General features: G+C 42.3%; 1 protein-coding gene across 6 annotated transcripts in view; it reads right to left on the bottom strand.

Moving 5' to 3' along the window:
• Positions 1 to 18,527, bottom strand: part of UNC13B (unc-13 homolog B) — a 206,156-nt gene that overhangs the window by 26,657 nt on the left and 160,972 nt on the right. For all 6 annotated transcript variants that reach the window (XM_069001087.1, XM_069001089.1, XM_069001090.1 and 3 more), the window contains 6 exons: positions 14,430 to 14,556; positions 9,734 to 9,830; positions 8,785 to 8,928; positions 8,561 to 8,638; positions 7,952 to 8,029; positions 817 to 905 (listed from right to left, as the gene is read on the bottom strand). In XM_069001087.1, the coding sequence (XP_068857188.1) occupies positions 817 to 905; positions 7,952 to 8,029; positions 8,561 to 8,638; positions 8,785 to 8,928; positions 9,734 to 9,830; positions 14,430 to 14,556 (613 nt within the window). The remainder of the gene's footprint in view (positions 1 to 816; positions 906 to 7,951; positions 8,030 to 8,560; positions 8,639 to 8,784; positions 8,929 to 9,733; positions 9,831 to 14,429; positions 14,557 to 18,527) is intronic.

Here is an 18,527-nt window from a genome sequence, read left to right as displayed (position 1 = left end):
GAGGCCAACTTGGTACAATTTCCTCTGCCTTGACCATGTTCAAGCAACACTATGGCTCATGCCTGCACTCATCCTGTTATGCAGCACAACATGAAGTGAATGGGGTTTGTAGTGACAAGTGGTTGTTTTCGAAGAACATTCAAGAGTTCTGTATTTTTAGATTTCGCTTAACTGACATCCTTTATAGTTCACTACAGAAGTCTTATAAAGTTAAGCACATTTTTATCCTCAAGTAAATGGTAACATGATTTCCACGTCAACATGCAAAACCTAATTGCCATCAATTACTTCGGCAATACTTTAAAGAGCTCCTTGAAACACTAGGTAACATTTGCAGCAGCATTAGAACAAGTCAATCTCAAATTCCAAACCTGTTTCCTTCTTATTCCAGTATTCATTTAACAATCAGAAATCAGTCAGCTGTTTCATACATTTAGAGCACAATGTTTAAACAAGAATGTTGCTTCATAAACACTAAGCTGGAAACAGCTTTGCAAGCAGTAAAGGAGCAGGCAATTCTGTTACTGACAAGCACTTACTGAAAAAAAAAATCACTCTGTGTAATTCAAATACATTTCACAGTTGAGGGATCTCCATGTTATGTTTCCAAGCAGAGAAATACAGAAGAGAAAAATGTTAATGTTAAAAATGTTTCTCACTTCCCTAGATGGTCTCTGTATTTGAAAGGCCATGAATTAAGGACAAAAAGAAAAATATAATGCAGTTCACAGGAGTTTCTTTTCTTTCTTAACCTGACTGAATGAGATTAGACAAAAGAAAGGAATGCGCCAAGGACAAGGACCTTGTAATACTCACCTGTTACCAAACACTGCACTGAGCTCATCCAAAACATTGTTCAGCTTCACCTGGAGCTCTTTGAGATGGTCACTTGCTTCTGCATCCAACTGTGGATGAAAAAAAAAGCATTTAGATTGAATCCAGAGGGCAGTCTACTGTCCTTTGCAGTGCTTCTCTTCACTGTTGAGGCTACACTTAATAAGCAGGTGAACTATGCCCACTGGACCCTGCCAGGTAGGATGCTCTCCTCCACTGCCTGCTGCTGCTGCTGCTACAGAAGCTGTGAAATCATCAACAGGTACTTGCCTAAAAAGCAGCAAGTAATTTCCCCAGGCTCCTATCCCTTTCAGTATTGCTCCCGATGTTTGTAAAGTTGAGCAAGAAAGGGAATGTGAACTCCCTGTGGCCAAGAGTGTATCTAGGCTGAGAATCCATCAAGTAGTGGGCATTACCCAGGGCTCACAGGTAATTTCACCCCTCTGAGTCTAGAAGGATACAGGGCTTTTCAGACTGGTTGTTACTACTCGTGCATTTCTCCGTGCACGATCTTGAAAGAAGCTGTTTCACCTTTCACCCTGCTGTCAAATACTCCAACTGAAGATGGACCCAGACACTGCTCTCAGAAGGTTGGGCCACAGCTATTTTGAAAATCTGGCCACAGTATCATGGCAGGAGCTGTTGTGATCTTTTGTTGATCATTTTTGGAAAGTAAAATCTCAGCTACTGGTGTTGAGCAAATGTAGCTCTACTCTCATCACATGGAACCAGACAGCTTTTTGTATGCAAGCGTTCAGAGGAAAACAAAAAACAAGTGCCCCAAGCACTACATGAATGCTGTTGACACCTTGGCAAGTTCTGTAAGAAAGTGCTTCCTCCATTCTTATCAGTCCAAATCCACCTGTTTTAAATTGAACATGATTTACACTGTCTTGTATTCCAGATGCAGCCACCCCTCCAGCCTCAAAAAAGCCACTTCTGAGCAACATCCCTGTATGTACACATAGCAGCACTGAATGAATGCTTTCAGATGATTTGCTCATAAAAAGTAACTTGTAAAACAGATATGTGTATGCAGGCAGACAAGATGTTTGTAAAACAAAAAGCTTCCTCTAAGGCAGAGCATCTATTTAGGAATGCAATGAGCCAGGTACCAGTACAGTGGTTAAAAATCAGATTTTTATGGTATATCCATCTATACAGGATTTGAACACGACAGGAGCCCCCACTTCTAAAATCAGTGCTGAAGCCCTCTTCATATTCCTTCAGCATCTGTCAGAGAAAGCCAAGCCTTAGGGGATTTGGAATCTGATCTGTTCATTTTCCTGTTGTAAGCTGGCATGGAAAATTGACTCTATTACGCATTTGAACCTGTGCTAATGAAACTTCTGGATCAGAATTTTAAAAGTAATTAAAGTAAGAACCAACAACCAAGCAAATGATGATTACTTAGGCCTTGTAACTTCAAGCATTGCTGCCTCCTATTATTTTTCCCTTATTAAAGTAAATTTCTTTTCCTATTATCTTTATAACACTCTTGCTCTATGACAGCAGAAGGAAGCTAATGTCATGCCAATCAGCATTCATTCTACCTACAAGCCAAGCATGTAGGTAACAAAATAAAAACAGCATTTGGTGTTGGTGGTTTCTCTTGTCCCTATACTAATCCTTCCCTCCTACTGCGTAAAGGCACAATGAGTCACAAGCTGTCTGATTTGCTCTCTACAATTAATGGCACTGAATTGTCCTCTGATTTCAGCCATTTCTGACAGATTTGAGGTAGGACCAGTTCATGATTCATGAAAACATTCCAACTAACTTCTTTTCCAGTCAGAAAAAAAAAAAAAAAAGACAGAAGACTTTGGCACAAGACAATTATTCTTTACAATTTACTTCTACTTCTTTGTAAGTTATCAGATGCACAGTCTAGAGGATATTTGAGGTCAGGATCAACAACTTGTCGGCCTGGTTCATGAACGATGCAACCAGTGATTTATTTTACTGTGAGGTGGCCTGGAGAGCTCACTGGTTACCTCTAAGCTTTCCCTCACTGCTGTATTTTACTGCGAACTGATCTTCCTCATAGCACACGCACTGCTGTCCCACTACTGCAAGAAGAGACAGCTGGAACAATGCTTTGCCATGGGCATGAGCTCCATTATCTGTGGTAAGGAACTCTCACTCCTCCAGAACATCAGCTCACAACTCTCTGGATACAACTGGCAAGACAGCTGCCCAGGCTTAACTTTGAGGTGCCCAGCCTCATTCTCAGGAAGCCAAACCCTGGTGGTAAGCATTCTGGTTCAGCATCCACAAAGCCCCCTGTCACACTAGAAAAGCTGTTGTTTTCTGAGCAACTGCTATGAGGGAAGAAGGATTCCACATAACACATTACTGATGGTTAATACTTAGGTATTGGCCTGCTCTGGCTCGAAAGCAAGTTTTGGGGAATTACCTGAGTATGATTTAAGTTCATTAGGAAGGTGCTGGTAGGTGTGTACTGCCATTTCCCATACATAAATCACACGCCAGTAACAGAGTACTGCAGCATCTGGTATTAACTGCAAATGTGGCCAGTGTGGTGAAGCACTGATAAGAGTGCTCAAATGAACCCACAATGGTGTTGCTGTTGCTGCTCACTCAATGAATTTTAAGCATATCAGCTATCACTGATAGCAGGAAATGCTACTTGGACTGCACGATAAATTTGGCTGGTATAGCAGAAAACAGGATTAGACAGCTGGGTCACTGCCACATGTCACATCCACACCATTTCTCTCAGCAGGCTTATGATCTCCATTCTGTGGGTGTATCAGAGATAATTCAGAGGAAGAATGAAAAGTTCTCTGTGCAAAACATGGGACAGTGAAGTGGCTTCTAATCTCTGAGCAAATGTTCCAATTCCAAAGGAAATAATGGCCGGCACAGACACAGTTCTGTGTCTGAGGCATAATGTGTGATGCTGAAAACTGAGGTACAAAGAGGGAAAAGCTAATCCCATATTTAAATTTCAGGGGAGAAATCAAGTCTCTGTTAATTTTCTGAAAATATTTGGGACTTGGCATTTGAAAGAATCTTGGCCTCAAAGTCTCATCTAGGGGTTCCATTTAGGGCTGGAACCTGAAATTCTCTGCTATTCTCTGAATGGTGGCATTTATACTGAAGTGCTATTAACTTGAATTTAGGATGATCTTCTCCTCCTTTCCTCATGCATGAAACAGAACCCCCGACTCTAAGAATCCAAGTTTTCCAAGAGACTTAATTAGTTCTTCTTTGGTTTCCACACACATTGGTGAAGCATGAGTGGCCGGAACTGGAAGGCTTTTCTGTAGGTGGTGTAGGTGGAGAGACATGACTCTTGCCTTCTAGAAAGCTCAAGATGTTAATCAATTCACACCTAAAAGGCAGAGACACTGTGAAATCATCAGGTCTGATCTGGCATATCAGTAGCTAAAGAATTATGCCCTGATACTGTATTTTAGCTTTATGAAAGCTATGGAGTTCATCTGACTCCAGTTTGAAGCTGCTGGTTTTTGTTCTGCCTCCCTCTACCAGCCTCCTGGGAGCTCAGCAGATCCAATCCCCCTTTAAGGACTCACTTGCACTGAATTTTCAGGCATCTCCCCACTTTCCTACAGGATTCAAGAGTAAGGAACATGGAGCACTGAATCCAAACAATAGCTGCCAGCTTCCCAAATACTAGGGTAGCCTTAGCTCCGGCATGTGGGATGCTAAAGAGCAGCAAACAGTAGATACCACAAATCCTTTGAGAACATTCCTATTTAAGTCTTGGCTGCTTCTAAGCTGTCCTGCAATTTGTTATTCAGGTGACTAACTTAGGATTTAAAATGTGGGCTAACCCTGGCTAAGCATTAAGAGGAGAGTTTCCTGAAGCTTTAATTGTGCAGATTAGCTTGAAACCGAAGGTATGAAAATTGTATGATGACAATATGCTTCTACTCAGCAGCTAATTCCTTGGGTTCCCTAGGCAGTGCTTGTCTTTGATACTCACCTCGCATGCTTCCCTTGGGGAAAAAAGGTATAGAAATGTTTTAAACTACTCTTCCACACTACATCTCGATTCCAGAAGTGTGCAATGCAGTATAGCACATTTTAATTTCACTCCCATGAGTTCATTGCTCGTGAAAAGCTAAGCAAAATAATGGATTGCAGGCTGAAGTCTGCTGGAAAACCACAGAGGTGGGTAGAAAATGCAAGTCATGTTTGGTTTTATTAGGAAAAGTAATGAACAAATAGAGCTAAGCTCAGGCAAACATTAGCACTGAATGTGTGTAGTCCACCCTACCGGAGAGCTAAATTATAATCTCCATTCTGCTGGTGTATTGGAGATGATTCAGAGGAATCAAATGTTTCAAAAGGTATTCATGTACCCAGTTTTTATCCAGGACTCACCCCCCCATTTCACTGTTCATTATACTTTTAATGCTATCTGCCACTTCATAAACACTGTCCTTCCAAAACATGCTTTAGGGATGTCTGAGAATACTCCTGGGTCATGATGAAGCTGTTTTGATCCCATATTGTATGAGATCCCATATGTATTGAGATCAATACAACTTAGAAGGGAAATATAAGTATTGATTATATTCCTAAAAGTTATTTAAGGTATTTTTCTCTGTGTATGCATGTGTGTTTATGTACTTGTGCGTATATATATATTTGCCCTGAGTTCTCAAGCACAGACCCAAGGGAATCCCTCCAGAGCTCTCTAAAGCTCTGCTGCTGTCCTCATTGTTTCTGACTAGTAATATTCATAGACCACATGATGTTAACACATTAAATGCAGAGATGCTGGGCAATTTTTGCCCTGTTTTGAGTACTACAGTTCAGAAAAGAATATGAAAAGTGAGGGGAAAAGATACCGTAACTCACTGGGGGCAGTGGGTGGAGGAGAAAGTAAAGAAAGGCACTATATCAAGGAGCCCAATCTCAATAAATAGTACTGGGCAAGCACTTCTGTTCCATGTTATGCCACTATACTGCAGGGTGACCACGGGTGAGCCCTGTCCCTTCATTTCCCTTGCTGCAAAAGGGAATAAGTGACGTGGATGTCCCTAGGGGTGTGTTCTGGACCCACTGGCAAAGACCACCAGGTAGCAGCAGTATTTCAGAGCTTTCCAGAGTTGTGCACTGCTACAGCTACAGCTGTAGATGGAGATGGATCTGGGAATCAGAAGCAGATGAAGCCACAAGCACACAGTAACTGAAACCAGTCCCCGAGCTCTGGCTGCATATATGGCACAAGTAACATACTTGCCACTGGAACAATGGAATATTTGGTACCTGGCTCTCAAAAACACCTTTAAGAACACAAGAAGTTGAACAGTTCAAGACCAGGGCATACCACTGTGCTAGTTTCTTACATTCCCAAGGAGGCAGCTCCTTTGTCGATAGTCAGGATAATGCTTACTTTTGTGCAAGCTTCCGTGTCATGTATAGACGAACATAGAACAAATCTGCCACAGAAAGTAAGAACTGTCCCTCCTGAAGAAGGATAAAACCCACAGATGCATTTCCAGGAAGTTCTATTTTCAAAGCTGTTGTCTCACCTACTGTTACCCAATAGTCAGGTTTGATCTGCAGCAGAAAGACTACTCAAACTAGGACAAGACCTTGTTTACTCTAGCAAAACAGGGAACCTGGCAGGTTTCGAGTCAAGAAGCAATGTACTACACAGTCACCAAGTGGGAAACCCCTGGGGACAGCAGATAATGCAAGCACCTAACACAACACTTATTTCTGGTGATCAGTGGCAGCCCTATGAAGTGCAGTAAGCAGCATTTGAAAAGAAAATGAAAAGAAAATCACTTCCAAAAAGCAGCTTCCTAGTGTGCTTGTCACACTTCTTTCTGTGTGTTTTACTACTCACTGTCTGGGTTTCTCTCCCCTTTCAGTCTTTTGTTTCCACAGTACAGGGGAAATAGTGGGTTCATTACCCCATTTTTACCTTAAGTTACACCTCCCATGGAAGGTTTTAAAGGGCAAAATGCAGAGAAGAGATCTAGGCTAGGGAAAGTAGCCAACAACCTCAAGAAACACCTTTTTTCTCCACTTATTTAGTACAGTATCAGGGGATATTTTCAATTTGAAATATAGGGAAACCCTACTTAATAGCTACCACTATGGAAAATAGTAGCAAATTGATTCCTTAAGGGAAATGAAATGCACAGGCATTAAAGTTTTATAGGCCACTTCACAAACATTTCATCACAAGTTTATTTTTTCCCAAAAATGAGCATTTAGCTACTGCTGCTATTACAGCAGGAAGCATATAATGCTAGTTCTTGATGCAGGGCTCAGAAACTAGGATTACTGAGGTGACATGTGAAAGAATGACAGCAGTTTTCCTTGCCTCATGGGGCAAATCTATTTGTCAAGATTTCTGTCACTTCATAGAGTTCTGCCACTGAGCAAAAGCAAGATTTAGAAAAGCAATACAGGCAAAAACTGAGCTGTCCATCAGCAAAGCTGACTTTCCTCTTGGCATACAGGTCATAGCACAGGTTCTATCACAACACAACCAAAGAAAATGCACTTGAAAATTATTTTTCCTAACATCAGCATCAGCAGGCTTTTCTTCATCTTCCTGAATCTTGAAAAGCAATGAAAAAAGAAGAGAAAAAAAAAAAAAAAAGAAGATACATATATTACATCAGAACAGACAAAGTGATCTGGAGGAGTAAAACATTATTTCTGTAAAAATTACCATCTCATAACAAATGGACACATCTTAATATCCCTCGAAACATGAGTAGAGAACTCATTTGCATGTCTGTAATCTATTAGATATTGGACATTTCATGCTAAAGGCACTGCTCCACATTTATATGCCATATAAAATGATTCAATGTCCACAGCTCTGAGAACTCCACCAGCCATGCCCACATGAGCACAACAGGCAATCCTTCCTTTCCTTTCCTATGCTATTCTGTGCTCCAAAACATTTCCTCCTGCTTTTTATGACAGATTTATCTGGGAAGCCTTCAGTCATGGCTGTCTCCCCACACTTACAGTGCCAGGTCTCACAAGGCTCTCCTCATGACTGCAGTCTTCAAGAGCCAGTATGATGCAAACAACCCAGTAACAACAGTGCAGGAGGAATGAGCAATAACACTTATTCTCTGAGCTCTCTTACCTCCTTACCACCCATGGCTTCAAACATCTTCTCCAGCTGCACCCGCAGTTGTTGGATGTTGTTCATCAGGATGCAGGGCTGAAGGGACAAAAGCAGGTCATTGTTACTGCTCAGGACGCCAACACATTGTCACCAGTGGGAGACCTTGCGCCTCAACACCCTTCCCCAGGCACCACCAGATTTGAGACTTACATAGGAGGCAGAGAATGTACAGATTTCAGCACTCAAACATTAAAAAAGGTCAATTTTTCTCCAGCTTGAAATGGTATGGTCAGTTCCCAGTTCCAGAACACCCAGATGAGCAGATCTCTCTAAGTACCAGATCTACAGAGCAATCTGGACCCATTCTTATTATTTTAAATCACACAACACAGGCAGTGTGGAAGTTAATTTCAAGGGGACCTGGTAGCATATCATCTGCATATCATCCTCAGGACCTATTTTTATTTTAGGTCCAAGCCAGAATTCAAACTGCAAAAGCATACAAATGATGATAAAAACAATACTGACAACATTTACATCATCACCACGGTCAGGTGCAATGTGAGACTGGTTTCATCAGGACAAATATGTGATTCTTTGGGGGAAGAGAAGCTCAGCATAACTCACCAGTTTCTCCTTGGAACAGTAGGACTCAAAGCTCTTGGAGAGTATGTCAGCATACTGCATCAGCACTTTACCAATAGTCTGTGAAGACAAGATGTGAGCACTGTTACTTCCTCTGTTACTGTCTTCTACCACTGCAGGAGAACTCCGGGAAACAGAACAAAAATAATCGTACTGTTTTGCACCCTATTAAGAAAAGATAAATATCTGGATGCTGAGGGTATTACCTTAGCAAACCTCCTATTGTAGTGAGCAACAATGACAGGGTCTGGGCACTCCAGCTTCTTAATGATCTCAAAGCTCTGGTTGAGCTGGGTGAACACATCCACCACTGAGCAAGAGAACAGAGCGTGCTCCGATGTTTGCTGGAACTAAAACAGAAGTACAAAGAGTCACTGTCAAATGGAAAGATCTGAAATATAGCCACATTGCATGGGTGTTTCCATCATCTGTCGCATTGAAGGCAGGGTAACTTTACCAAAACCTACATCTTCCTCAGAATTAGTCAAAAACTCTTCAAAAGCCCTAGAGGAACTAAATAGCCTTTTTTGGTTGGATTATAAATTTACTGTCCTTCACTAACTATGATCATGACAAGCACCAGGGAAATATACCATAATGTTGAGATCCTTAATGCAGTGCATGGTTTGCCTGTCAGCTAATGAGGGAAGAAGGAGAGAGTAAAGAGCTATTTTAATTTTTTTTAGATTTAGCTGTTAAAGAGAATGTTTGCATGAGTATCACAGTCTACAGTGCCAACAGTCACTGAATAACAGGAAAGCTCTTCCCTCCATTGGCAATACTCAGCAAATTAAGAGTAAGATTGGTCTCTCACTGGATTAAGGTCACATTCTCACTGCATGACTAAGTACATGCAAAGTGCCTCAATTTTCAATTTCAATTACTTCTCCCAAACAGAGAGAGCTGAGAGAGCACCAAGCCACTGGCTGACAGATTAACAGCAGAAGAACATACAAAAATGAACGATATGCACCTTGCTGTTAAAAAGTTCTCTGTGACCTATAAAGTACTAAAATAAACGAGTTTCCCAAGTGTTTAGCAAGCAAGAAGGACCACATCCTCCATTTGTATGGCAGCTGAATTTATAGTGTTTTATTTGGTTCTGTGCACTGAATGATGCAGCACCAAGCTGTGCATTCAGAGTGACCTACATACCCCATCTTTCTTATCTCTCTCCAGAGCACCATGCAGGAAATCTAAGGAAACATCTTCATTTTCATCCAGCCACTGCATCACAAACTGCTCAAACCACCTGCAGGGGAGGAAAGACAGCAAGTTACAGCAGGAAGAGGAGCACCCTAACCCCAGCAAGCCTTGTGAAAGCTGTCAGATGTCTGAATGTTGATGTCTGTGTGTGCAAAGTTCCCAAATGTACTTGCACCTGTACATAAGCTACTGGTGAACAGGGCCTGTACCATCACCTGGGTTGGTTCTGAGCTGTTCTTGTCCCTCTTCCTGTCTTTTCTCTTCTTGGTACCTTCCCCTTTCCCCGCCCTTGAGAGCCACCTTGAACTCTGCTTCACCTCAAAGCACTTTGTAGTTTCTTTCCCTTCCATCTGCGTGCCAGAGAGCACAAGAGAGACCTCCACACCCACAGGCACCTGTCCTGCCGCTCAGCTGGGTGTACCAAATAGGCGATGTGAGAATAGGCAAGCTGAGAAGCAGCTTCAGTGATGGGATCTGACAGCTGGTCCCTCTGTCCTCTTCTGTGAGGGACACACACAGTACAAAAGGGGGGGTGGTGTTTTCATTGCCTGTGTTTAATCAATAATGTAGCACTTACAGCCTTATTTAAATGTCTGTCTAGGCTTTGTTGCATGCAAGTGCCAACACAGCACAGCTGAAGCAAATCTTAATTTCAAATATTACTAAACAGCATTCACAAACAAGAGAAAGAAGTGTCCATGTGTAATTTAGTCCATACAAAAGATTATTATATGAGCAGTACAGAGTACAGCCTTCTCTACAGAGGCAGCTGTGTTCATAGAGATTGTGCTAATTGTGGGCTGAGTTTGCAAAGAACATGAAAGCATGTGCCAGACATGAGAGGGAGATCAAGAGCAAACTCACAGGCAGAGCATACTAGATAGCCTTAAATAATCTCTACACTTTGAAATATAAAGCACATCAGTGCTAATATTGGAAATTGTAACTGACACAGTGTTAAAATGCCAAAAGCAACCTGTCTATGCAGCCCTATTTATTATAGACAGCAACAGCGGAACACTGTCACAGACATATGGACTTCCTGTATTCTGGAAGAATTCCTTTTGAATGGCACTTCAGGCTCCTAAAAGTCAGCATATGTTGAAGTCTGCTGCAAGTTTCTCAAGCTTTCAACGTTTTCTTTTAAGCTGCAATAGTGTATTTTAAACAGCCCAAGCCTTAGAAAGGAACTCAGGCAGTTAACAAGGAAGCAACTATACATCTTCCACCTGTTTCACAGTTACCAGGCTGTGAGTTGCTGACTGCTTCACATGTCACAGGTCAGCATGCAGGGAGGATTACTTGTTCGTGCTAGAAGACACAGTTTTCACTCCGAGAAGCAGAGCAACTTCCTGATTATCATTCACCCGTAGTTATTGCACCACATTCACAAGAAAGGGCCACTTGCTGTTGAGAACACTGCCCATTTTTATGGATACCGTATGTTGCTACACAAAATCAAGTGCCTAGGTATACCTAACTGTCTTGCCAAATTGTCTAAGCAAAGGTGGAAAAGAAAATGGCACTGCTGGGTGGGTGGGAGTGGTGTATTTGCTCTCCCTCTCATAAAAAAAAGCATTACCTTCAAGAAGAGATTTACTATGAGTGTTGAATGAACCACTTAGTTCAGGAAATTCTGCAAGTACATCTGCAAGGCCAACCTCAATTTTGTCCTTTGGCTGACAGAAAAACCTGAGAGATGCAAATAACTTAAAAATACTTTCAGTCCCTGTGTACATTCAGGGCCAAACTATGCTTTGAGCTGTAACACAAACCTAAGCTATCTTAGGCCAAAAACCCCTTACAGTCTTTTACTATCAGGTCTTGGACTGCTGAGCAAGTCAGGGGGACTCTGAGGACTACAAAGGCAACAAATCCAGAACAGTATGCAAAATTATTTAGCACAGAAACGAACAAAAATAATCTGATTTCATAGGGAAATAGCTTCAAAATGTTGTTATATGGCAATTATCTTCTCCCTCATCTGCTTCAATTATCTGTCAGGAAGCAAACTCTGCAATGACTCACACACCAGCACACACGGCAGCAGCTCACGGTGCTGCTTCAGAGACGTTCTGTGCTCACAGGGGTCAGCACGGCCTGGCTCCAGACAGCACAGCCAAACTCTCCAAACAAGGTCTGCACAGAATACACTTCAGTCCTGCCTGCTGGGAAAGGCAGTGGTCCTTCAGGACTACATATAAGTTCACCTCTGTTGGCTGCACAACAACGAGGTAACACAAAAGGCTACCATTTCAGCTTGGCCATGAGCCTGGCTCCCTCATGGTCACACTTTGCAGGTGAATTAATCTTGTTCATTTCCTGTCGGTATCTAAGGAACAATCTCTGGGCCTTGGCAAAAGCTGAGGCAAGAAGGCAGGCAGAGTTCCAATGAGTAAAAGAATAAATACTGTGTTCGATGAAGAGAGCCAGAATATGCCAACAGGATCTCAAAGGAAGGAATATCTTCCCCCACCAGAGAGGACATAGGCTCCAGTACAGCTACAATGCTACCTGCATGCTAAGATCAGTACTTAAACAAAACATAGAACACCTATTTACACACCTAAAAAGCTGGGTTTTTTCAGGAACTGTCACTTCACAGCTTTTAGCTGGCAGAGAGGACGTTTTGAAGATTCACTCCCAGTTACATAGCTACTTCCATTTCAGAAAACGCTTCTGAGTTTCAGAAAATAAAGGGAGGATAAAAACTTCAGCTTCAATACTTTGGACCCTGCACTTTGTTCAATTACATCTCAAGGCTACCAGGAACACGGTTTCTCATAGTTTATAAACAGGAAACGTGAATTTGTGGATAGCCTTCTGTCTGACAAGTAGACAGACAACCCAACCGTTGTCTGGACCTCAGCAATTTAGTTTCATCTAATGAGTTTACCAATGTGCAAATCTGATGTGGTGACTCCTTTGTTTAAGGAAGTTTTGAGGCTAAAAATACTTGTGATGAAGCAAATCAAGGGACAATTCATATCAAGGGAATATTTTGTGACAGGTGAAGATTACGGTTGAGATAAACATCACCTATGTCTGACAATGTGGCTTTTGTACTGAAACACAAGGGTGAACTAATAAAGCCAGTGGCTGCAAATGCACATGAGCACTGAAGCTCTACCACAAAGGCCAGCAGAGCAGAACAGACTGCAGAACAAAACTGAGCATCATTATCCTGATTACACAGGAGAAGAAGAGAGATTAAGAATATTTGATGGCTTGCATGAGACTGCCCTGACTCAGAGGCACAGCAAAGAGAACGGGGCTTCTGAGACTGTCACTCCAGCACCCTGCTCACTGAGTTTATGCCTCTTGCTGACCTGATTTGTTAATCAAGGCCCACAGCTCACACCAAGCAATTATGCCCAACTGCCTCAAGTCCCATTAGCATGCAGCTAGCACCAGGCTTGAGGGACTGCATGCATGACAGCATGGCAAGAGAATTCAAAGTACCAAACTGGAAACAGAGTCCAGGAAAAATGTGTTTGTCGAGAGGGGCAAAGTGCTGCTTTTAGACAGCACTGAACAATCATGTACAGGGTGGGAATAGCAGCGTGGAACACAATGCTGAGGGTGCCTGCAGACTGGCCAGTGGCCCACTGGAAGCATCCCCTGTCAGCAATATCTCTGAATAGAAGAAGAAAAAAAGAGGTTGCTGTCAACACAGCACATGAGAGCTGCAGCACAGCCTGCAATGCAAGGCAAGGTCTAGATGAAACACCAATATTTAAGGCCAAGTATTCTATTCAGACACAAATCATTTGGAAAGAGGTGAGTAAACCTCACTTACATGGAAAGCTAGGAACAAACAAGAACCAGCATAAGGCCACAAAGAGACACAAGCAAAGCATTTTACTCTTGCAAAGCAGGAACAATTTATTCTCTATGCGCAGCCTATAACAAGCTCAAACTGAAGCAAGAAAGATTTGGAGGGGGTGAAAAGGAGAGTGCATGTTAAATCCCCAAAACCTAGTGTAGAGTTAACAGTGAAGCACATGAAAAAAGGAGCTGTGCAGCAACCATCACTGAAAGCTTTGGAAAACCAGTTAAAGCACTGGTCAGGCCCAGGATACCTGTTCCTGCGTGAGGCAAGTGTGGGACTCTAGCTACAGCATTATCTCCAGGTTGCTCAGACAACCTTTTGGTCTCATACATCTTCTCCAGGTCTGAAATCTATTGCTGCTCTTTTAAAGTTGCAAACAATTCCTTAGAGCTCAAGAGCGACAGCTTACCTCATGCTTCCAACTAAACCACCCAGTCTTACTAAGAAAGAGAAAACATTATCTTTACTTACAAATCCTGTAACATATATACACATTAAGCATATCTGCAGGCATACATCATCTATTCAAGAACTGCTCACACTGCAGGCACAGAGTAGCTTAAAGTCCGTCCATGCTATTGCTAAGGCTTTGGAAATGTTGGGAGCCATTGTGCAATAATGGACTGACTTAGGTGAAGGGCAGTGTCACAGAACACCAGAGGGGACAAACATGCACATAAAGACAGGAAATTAGGAGGTAAGAAATGATATATCTCAAAGGCAGCCACAGGAGAACCAAATGGCCCGCTCTAACCCCAAGGTAACAAGGAGGCAAATAATGGGGATTTACTACAGGAGGCATAAAACACTCACGCTGGATATTCAGGCACTTTTCCCTTGAAGGCAGGCAGATCACGAACGTATTCGTTGTACAGCCACTTCACTTTGAAGTGTAAATTCATATAGTCTGCACTTTTACACAGTCTGTGTTTCTCATGCTCTGTAAGGAAGGGAAAAATAGCAGTTAGGTCTGAATTCACCACTGTCACCACACCAGGCACAGGAAGAACTTATAAAGCATGACTGCAGAGTGCAAGGGTGTTGAGGATGAAGCACCTATAGAGCCACAAAATATTCACAACACAAGATTTTGGCAGCAGGCAGGAGTTCTTGGAGATTGGGGCCACTGGGGCTCTGGAGTTTTTTTCTGTAGCTCCAATTAATACTTCCATTTGTTGAACATTTTTTTTTGTTGTCAAAGCAATAAAAACAGAGCAATCTCTCATGGCCTTTTCATTTAACATATCACAGTTGAGACTCCATCTTTGCAGGAGAAAAATCAAGGCGAGCAAATCTGTTCATTCTTGGATATAAACAAAGGCAATACCAACATGTTACACTACATCCCCTATGAGACAAGAGTAGAAAGCACCAAGAGCTTGACAGTGTGACTCAAGCAAGATCAAATGAGCTACACAGGAACTGGAGCCTTCCCTGCTCCCATTTGGAGAAATTAATGATATTTCTCTCCCACAAGGCAGGGTCTGCTGCTGAGCTTCTTCCTCCTGCCAGGATTCCTTATGTTTTTGTACCCAAGCAACGCTGGGAAAATGCAGTTTCTCCCTGTATAATGCCAATACCTCCCTCCACAACACAACCCTTCCCACACACCTACACCACTAAAGCACTGGCCATAATCAGACTGACGTTTCCGCAGAGAATCGTCTCTGCAGACCACTGCTCCCCTTCCTTATCAGGAGAAATGTATGGTCCATGTCTTCACTCTCAAGGCCCTCCACAGCCTAGGTCCACCCTACCATCTTTCAGCAATTGACTCCCACCTCTGATCAGCCCACATTTCTGTATTTAAAATACTTGTTAAGTTCTCCCAAAAGCAGCTCAACGCTTTCTCCCAAGCCACGCCTCGTGCTTACACAGGCAGCTCCTTCTACTGCACTGCTTTTCTTCAAAATCCTCCTTGAAGATATTAAAATTAATTCCTTTTTCACAATATGAGGACTCAGCAGCTGGCTTTTGCCTGCACTGTGACCCTGCATTATCAGGTTATCAATTCTGCACTGCTGCTCCCCAGTGCCTCCTGTCTGTATCCAACTTTCTTCTGCCAAGCTTCACAGCAGGAATACACTTTGTGCCAAGCTTCTTTGTTCACTCTAGCTCCACAGCAAGCTGCTAGCCCATGACTACAATGTGAGATATTATACTAAAACATACATGATTTTGGCTTAGACTGAGGTTTTTATCCAGTATTTGACTTTAGACTCTTCTTTCTACCTTTGACGTGGAAACCTCATCGCTGATGTAACTTTCCAAGGGCACCACTGCTGATGTGCAAACAGGTTTCAGCTATGTTAAAAAGTGGGAGTCTTTTTCTCAATTTTGAATGGCTTATTAACTGATCGGCATGCTTATCTTACAACATTACCTATTTTCAGGTAAATGTGAATTCTTGCAACTAATTGAAAATACTGTGAAACTTCCACATCTCTCTTGAAGCTTCATTAACATGCACAAGAATAAAGTCCAAATCAAGTGTGAATTATCCAACTGAAAACACAAAATCCAGCGTAATGTTAATGCAAAATTTTTCCATAAACCTTGTCAACTGCCAAGCAGTTGAAGGTTCCAGTGATTTGCCGGCAAGCTTTTGTAACCGTGTAATACAGACCTCCTTCTAGTTCACATGTCACAGATGCACACAGATACAATAAAAAAAAAAAAAAAAAAAGAAAAAGAAAAAGAAAGAAACCCAATCTTTTTTTAAAAGAAATTAAAATGCCCAATATCTGAGAGACATAATCCTCAGGGGTGATGGTTCAATGGACAAGTTACATGTTCTATGGTCCATTTCACTCCACAGGGAGCTGTGTAAAGTCCATTCCTGCTTTATATTAATAACTTCATATCTTTCTTGAGCACTAAGAAAGCAGGAAGATACTCTGCGTCTGAACTGCTGACCCTCTGCTATCCCTCAAGCAATGGTAGAAGAAAATGAGAACTCCCTCTGCAGATCTAAAACTGGAAACAAATAGAGCAATAACTGTGCCTGCTCTGCTCCCTGTGAGTGAGGAAACCGATGGACAATTATAACTTCGTTAACTCGGATGTGTGCTGCCGCCAGTTGCTGCTCCCGCGTGTGGAAAATGCTATTCCTGCTGAGGAAAGGTCTGACTTGGATGTAAAAAGGACTTAAATCAGATTTAGTTCCTCAAAATTAAACAATGCACTAAAAGCAAGCAATTCGAGCCTTTTCCTGTTTTCTATGACATCTGAAGTACTTCTAAGTTGCAGAAGAAGAAGATGCAAAGCAGCCACAGAAGCATAAACCCAAGTACAGCTACCACGACTACCTGGCCATCTAGGCACTAAAGGAGACACTTGACACTAAGGGATAAATCACATGAAACTAAAAGAAAGAAGGAGTGGTCTTACCACCATAAAAGAGGACTTTACGTATTCGAAAGAAAGGAGGGGCTTGTGACAGAGAAAAGACAAGAATGAACAGCTCAAACATTCTGGAAAACCAAGAAAGCCAACAAAACCCCAAACCCCCCTCATCCCCAGTTTGCATCATCTGCCTTTCCCCGTTCAATGGACCCTGCACAGTTTTGATCAGTTGCTTCCTTTGTAAGTGGAAATATTTAAGACCACCTGAAGGTGACATGGAAACACATCAGTCAGAGGCATACATTGAAAACCCATTTTAGAAAAAGTAAAGTGAAGATCCTGGCAGCCATCAGTCTTAGAACATTTCTGTTCTGCTTTATAACCTGCCGGCTTTTAAAGAGCTTAGCAGCAGCAGCAGCTGCAGAACAGCACACAGATTTGTACAGCAACTGCTGTGTTTTATCCTGAAAAGACCACAGAGTTCTCTAAGTCTCCCACACTTCCTTAGCAGATTTCAGCTGCAAACAGCCTCCTATGGAGAAAAGCTTTTAGAGTCACCAAGGCCATATTATTAATGCATTAATAGGGAACTGCTCCCTAGCAGCACACTTTCTAGTGTTATGTCCAGTTCCACTTTTCAGGCAGACACTCTTTAATCACAGATTTTTTTTCTTGATTGTAAAGCTACTTTTCATGGGTTAATTTCTAGCAAACAATGCCAAGTTTCTGTAAAGAAACTCTAATAGGTACCAAGGCTGTTGAAGCATCAACACTTTAGATAGCTGGCATCTGTGTGTGCCTCTGATCCCCTTCTCCTTATTAGAAGTGAGAAAGTGGCAGAATGATTTATTTCAATCCTGCCTGCCAAGTCTACTCAGTCTCTCTTCCAATCAGAGGTGTTTCCAATTTGCAGCTCTCCTAATACTGATGTGTCCAAACTAAGATGAAACGTTGCTGTCAAGGATGACGTTGGTTTTCTATTACTGTCTTTTAAGGTGTTCCTAGCAAAGGAAGAGCAGAAGCCTCTTAGCTTGGGGTGGTTTGTGCTTTCTGGGTGACAGAGGTTTCAGAAAGGACAGTAAGAAAACTACTAACTACAGTTAGTGTGCTAACAGAGAGGCCATCCAGCTGCTCGAGCACTAGGCAGTGTCCTGGGGTGGAGCCAACTGTGTGGCTTGGAAAATCATCCTCTGCCCTACAGTGACTCCAAGGTAACATGAGCCTTCTAGCCAAGTCTGGGACATGTATCTGATCTATTTTACTCTTGGGCTGATGGGGAACAAGGGACTCTTCTCAAAGACCCAGCAAACAGGGAAGTGCTGGGTCTGCTGTGCATGGTGCCATGAGTAGTCACTGCTTTAGAAGAGAGAGAAAACAACTGGGGTAGATACTGGAGCTTCTGCTCTGTCTCAGACACCGAGTCTCCTTAGGACAGCGAAAGGAATAAGATCCAGCAGTCAAACACACCGCTGTCATGACTACTGCTACCAGTTGCTGAACATATCTTATACAGAGAATAGGCATTTCATTTTTATGACTCAACATTTTACACATTAGCAATCTAAC

Source organism: Aphelocoma coerulescens (assembly GCF_041296385.1).
Source record: "Aphelocoma coerulescens isolate FSJ_1873_10779 chromosome Z unlocalized genomic scaffold, UR_Acoe_1.0 ChrZ, whole genome shotgun sequence".
In the NCBI taxonomy this organism is placed as follows: Eukaryota; Metazoa; Chordata; class Aves; order Passeriformes; family Corvidae; genus Aphelocoma; species Aphelocoma coerulescens.
This window is presented reverse-complemented; position numbering and strand designations above follow the sequence as displayed.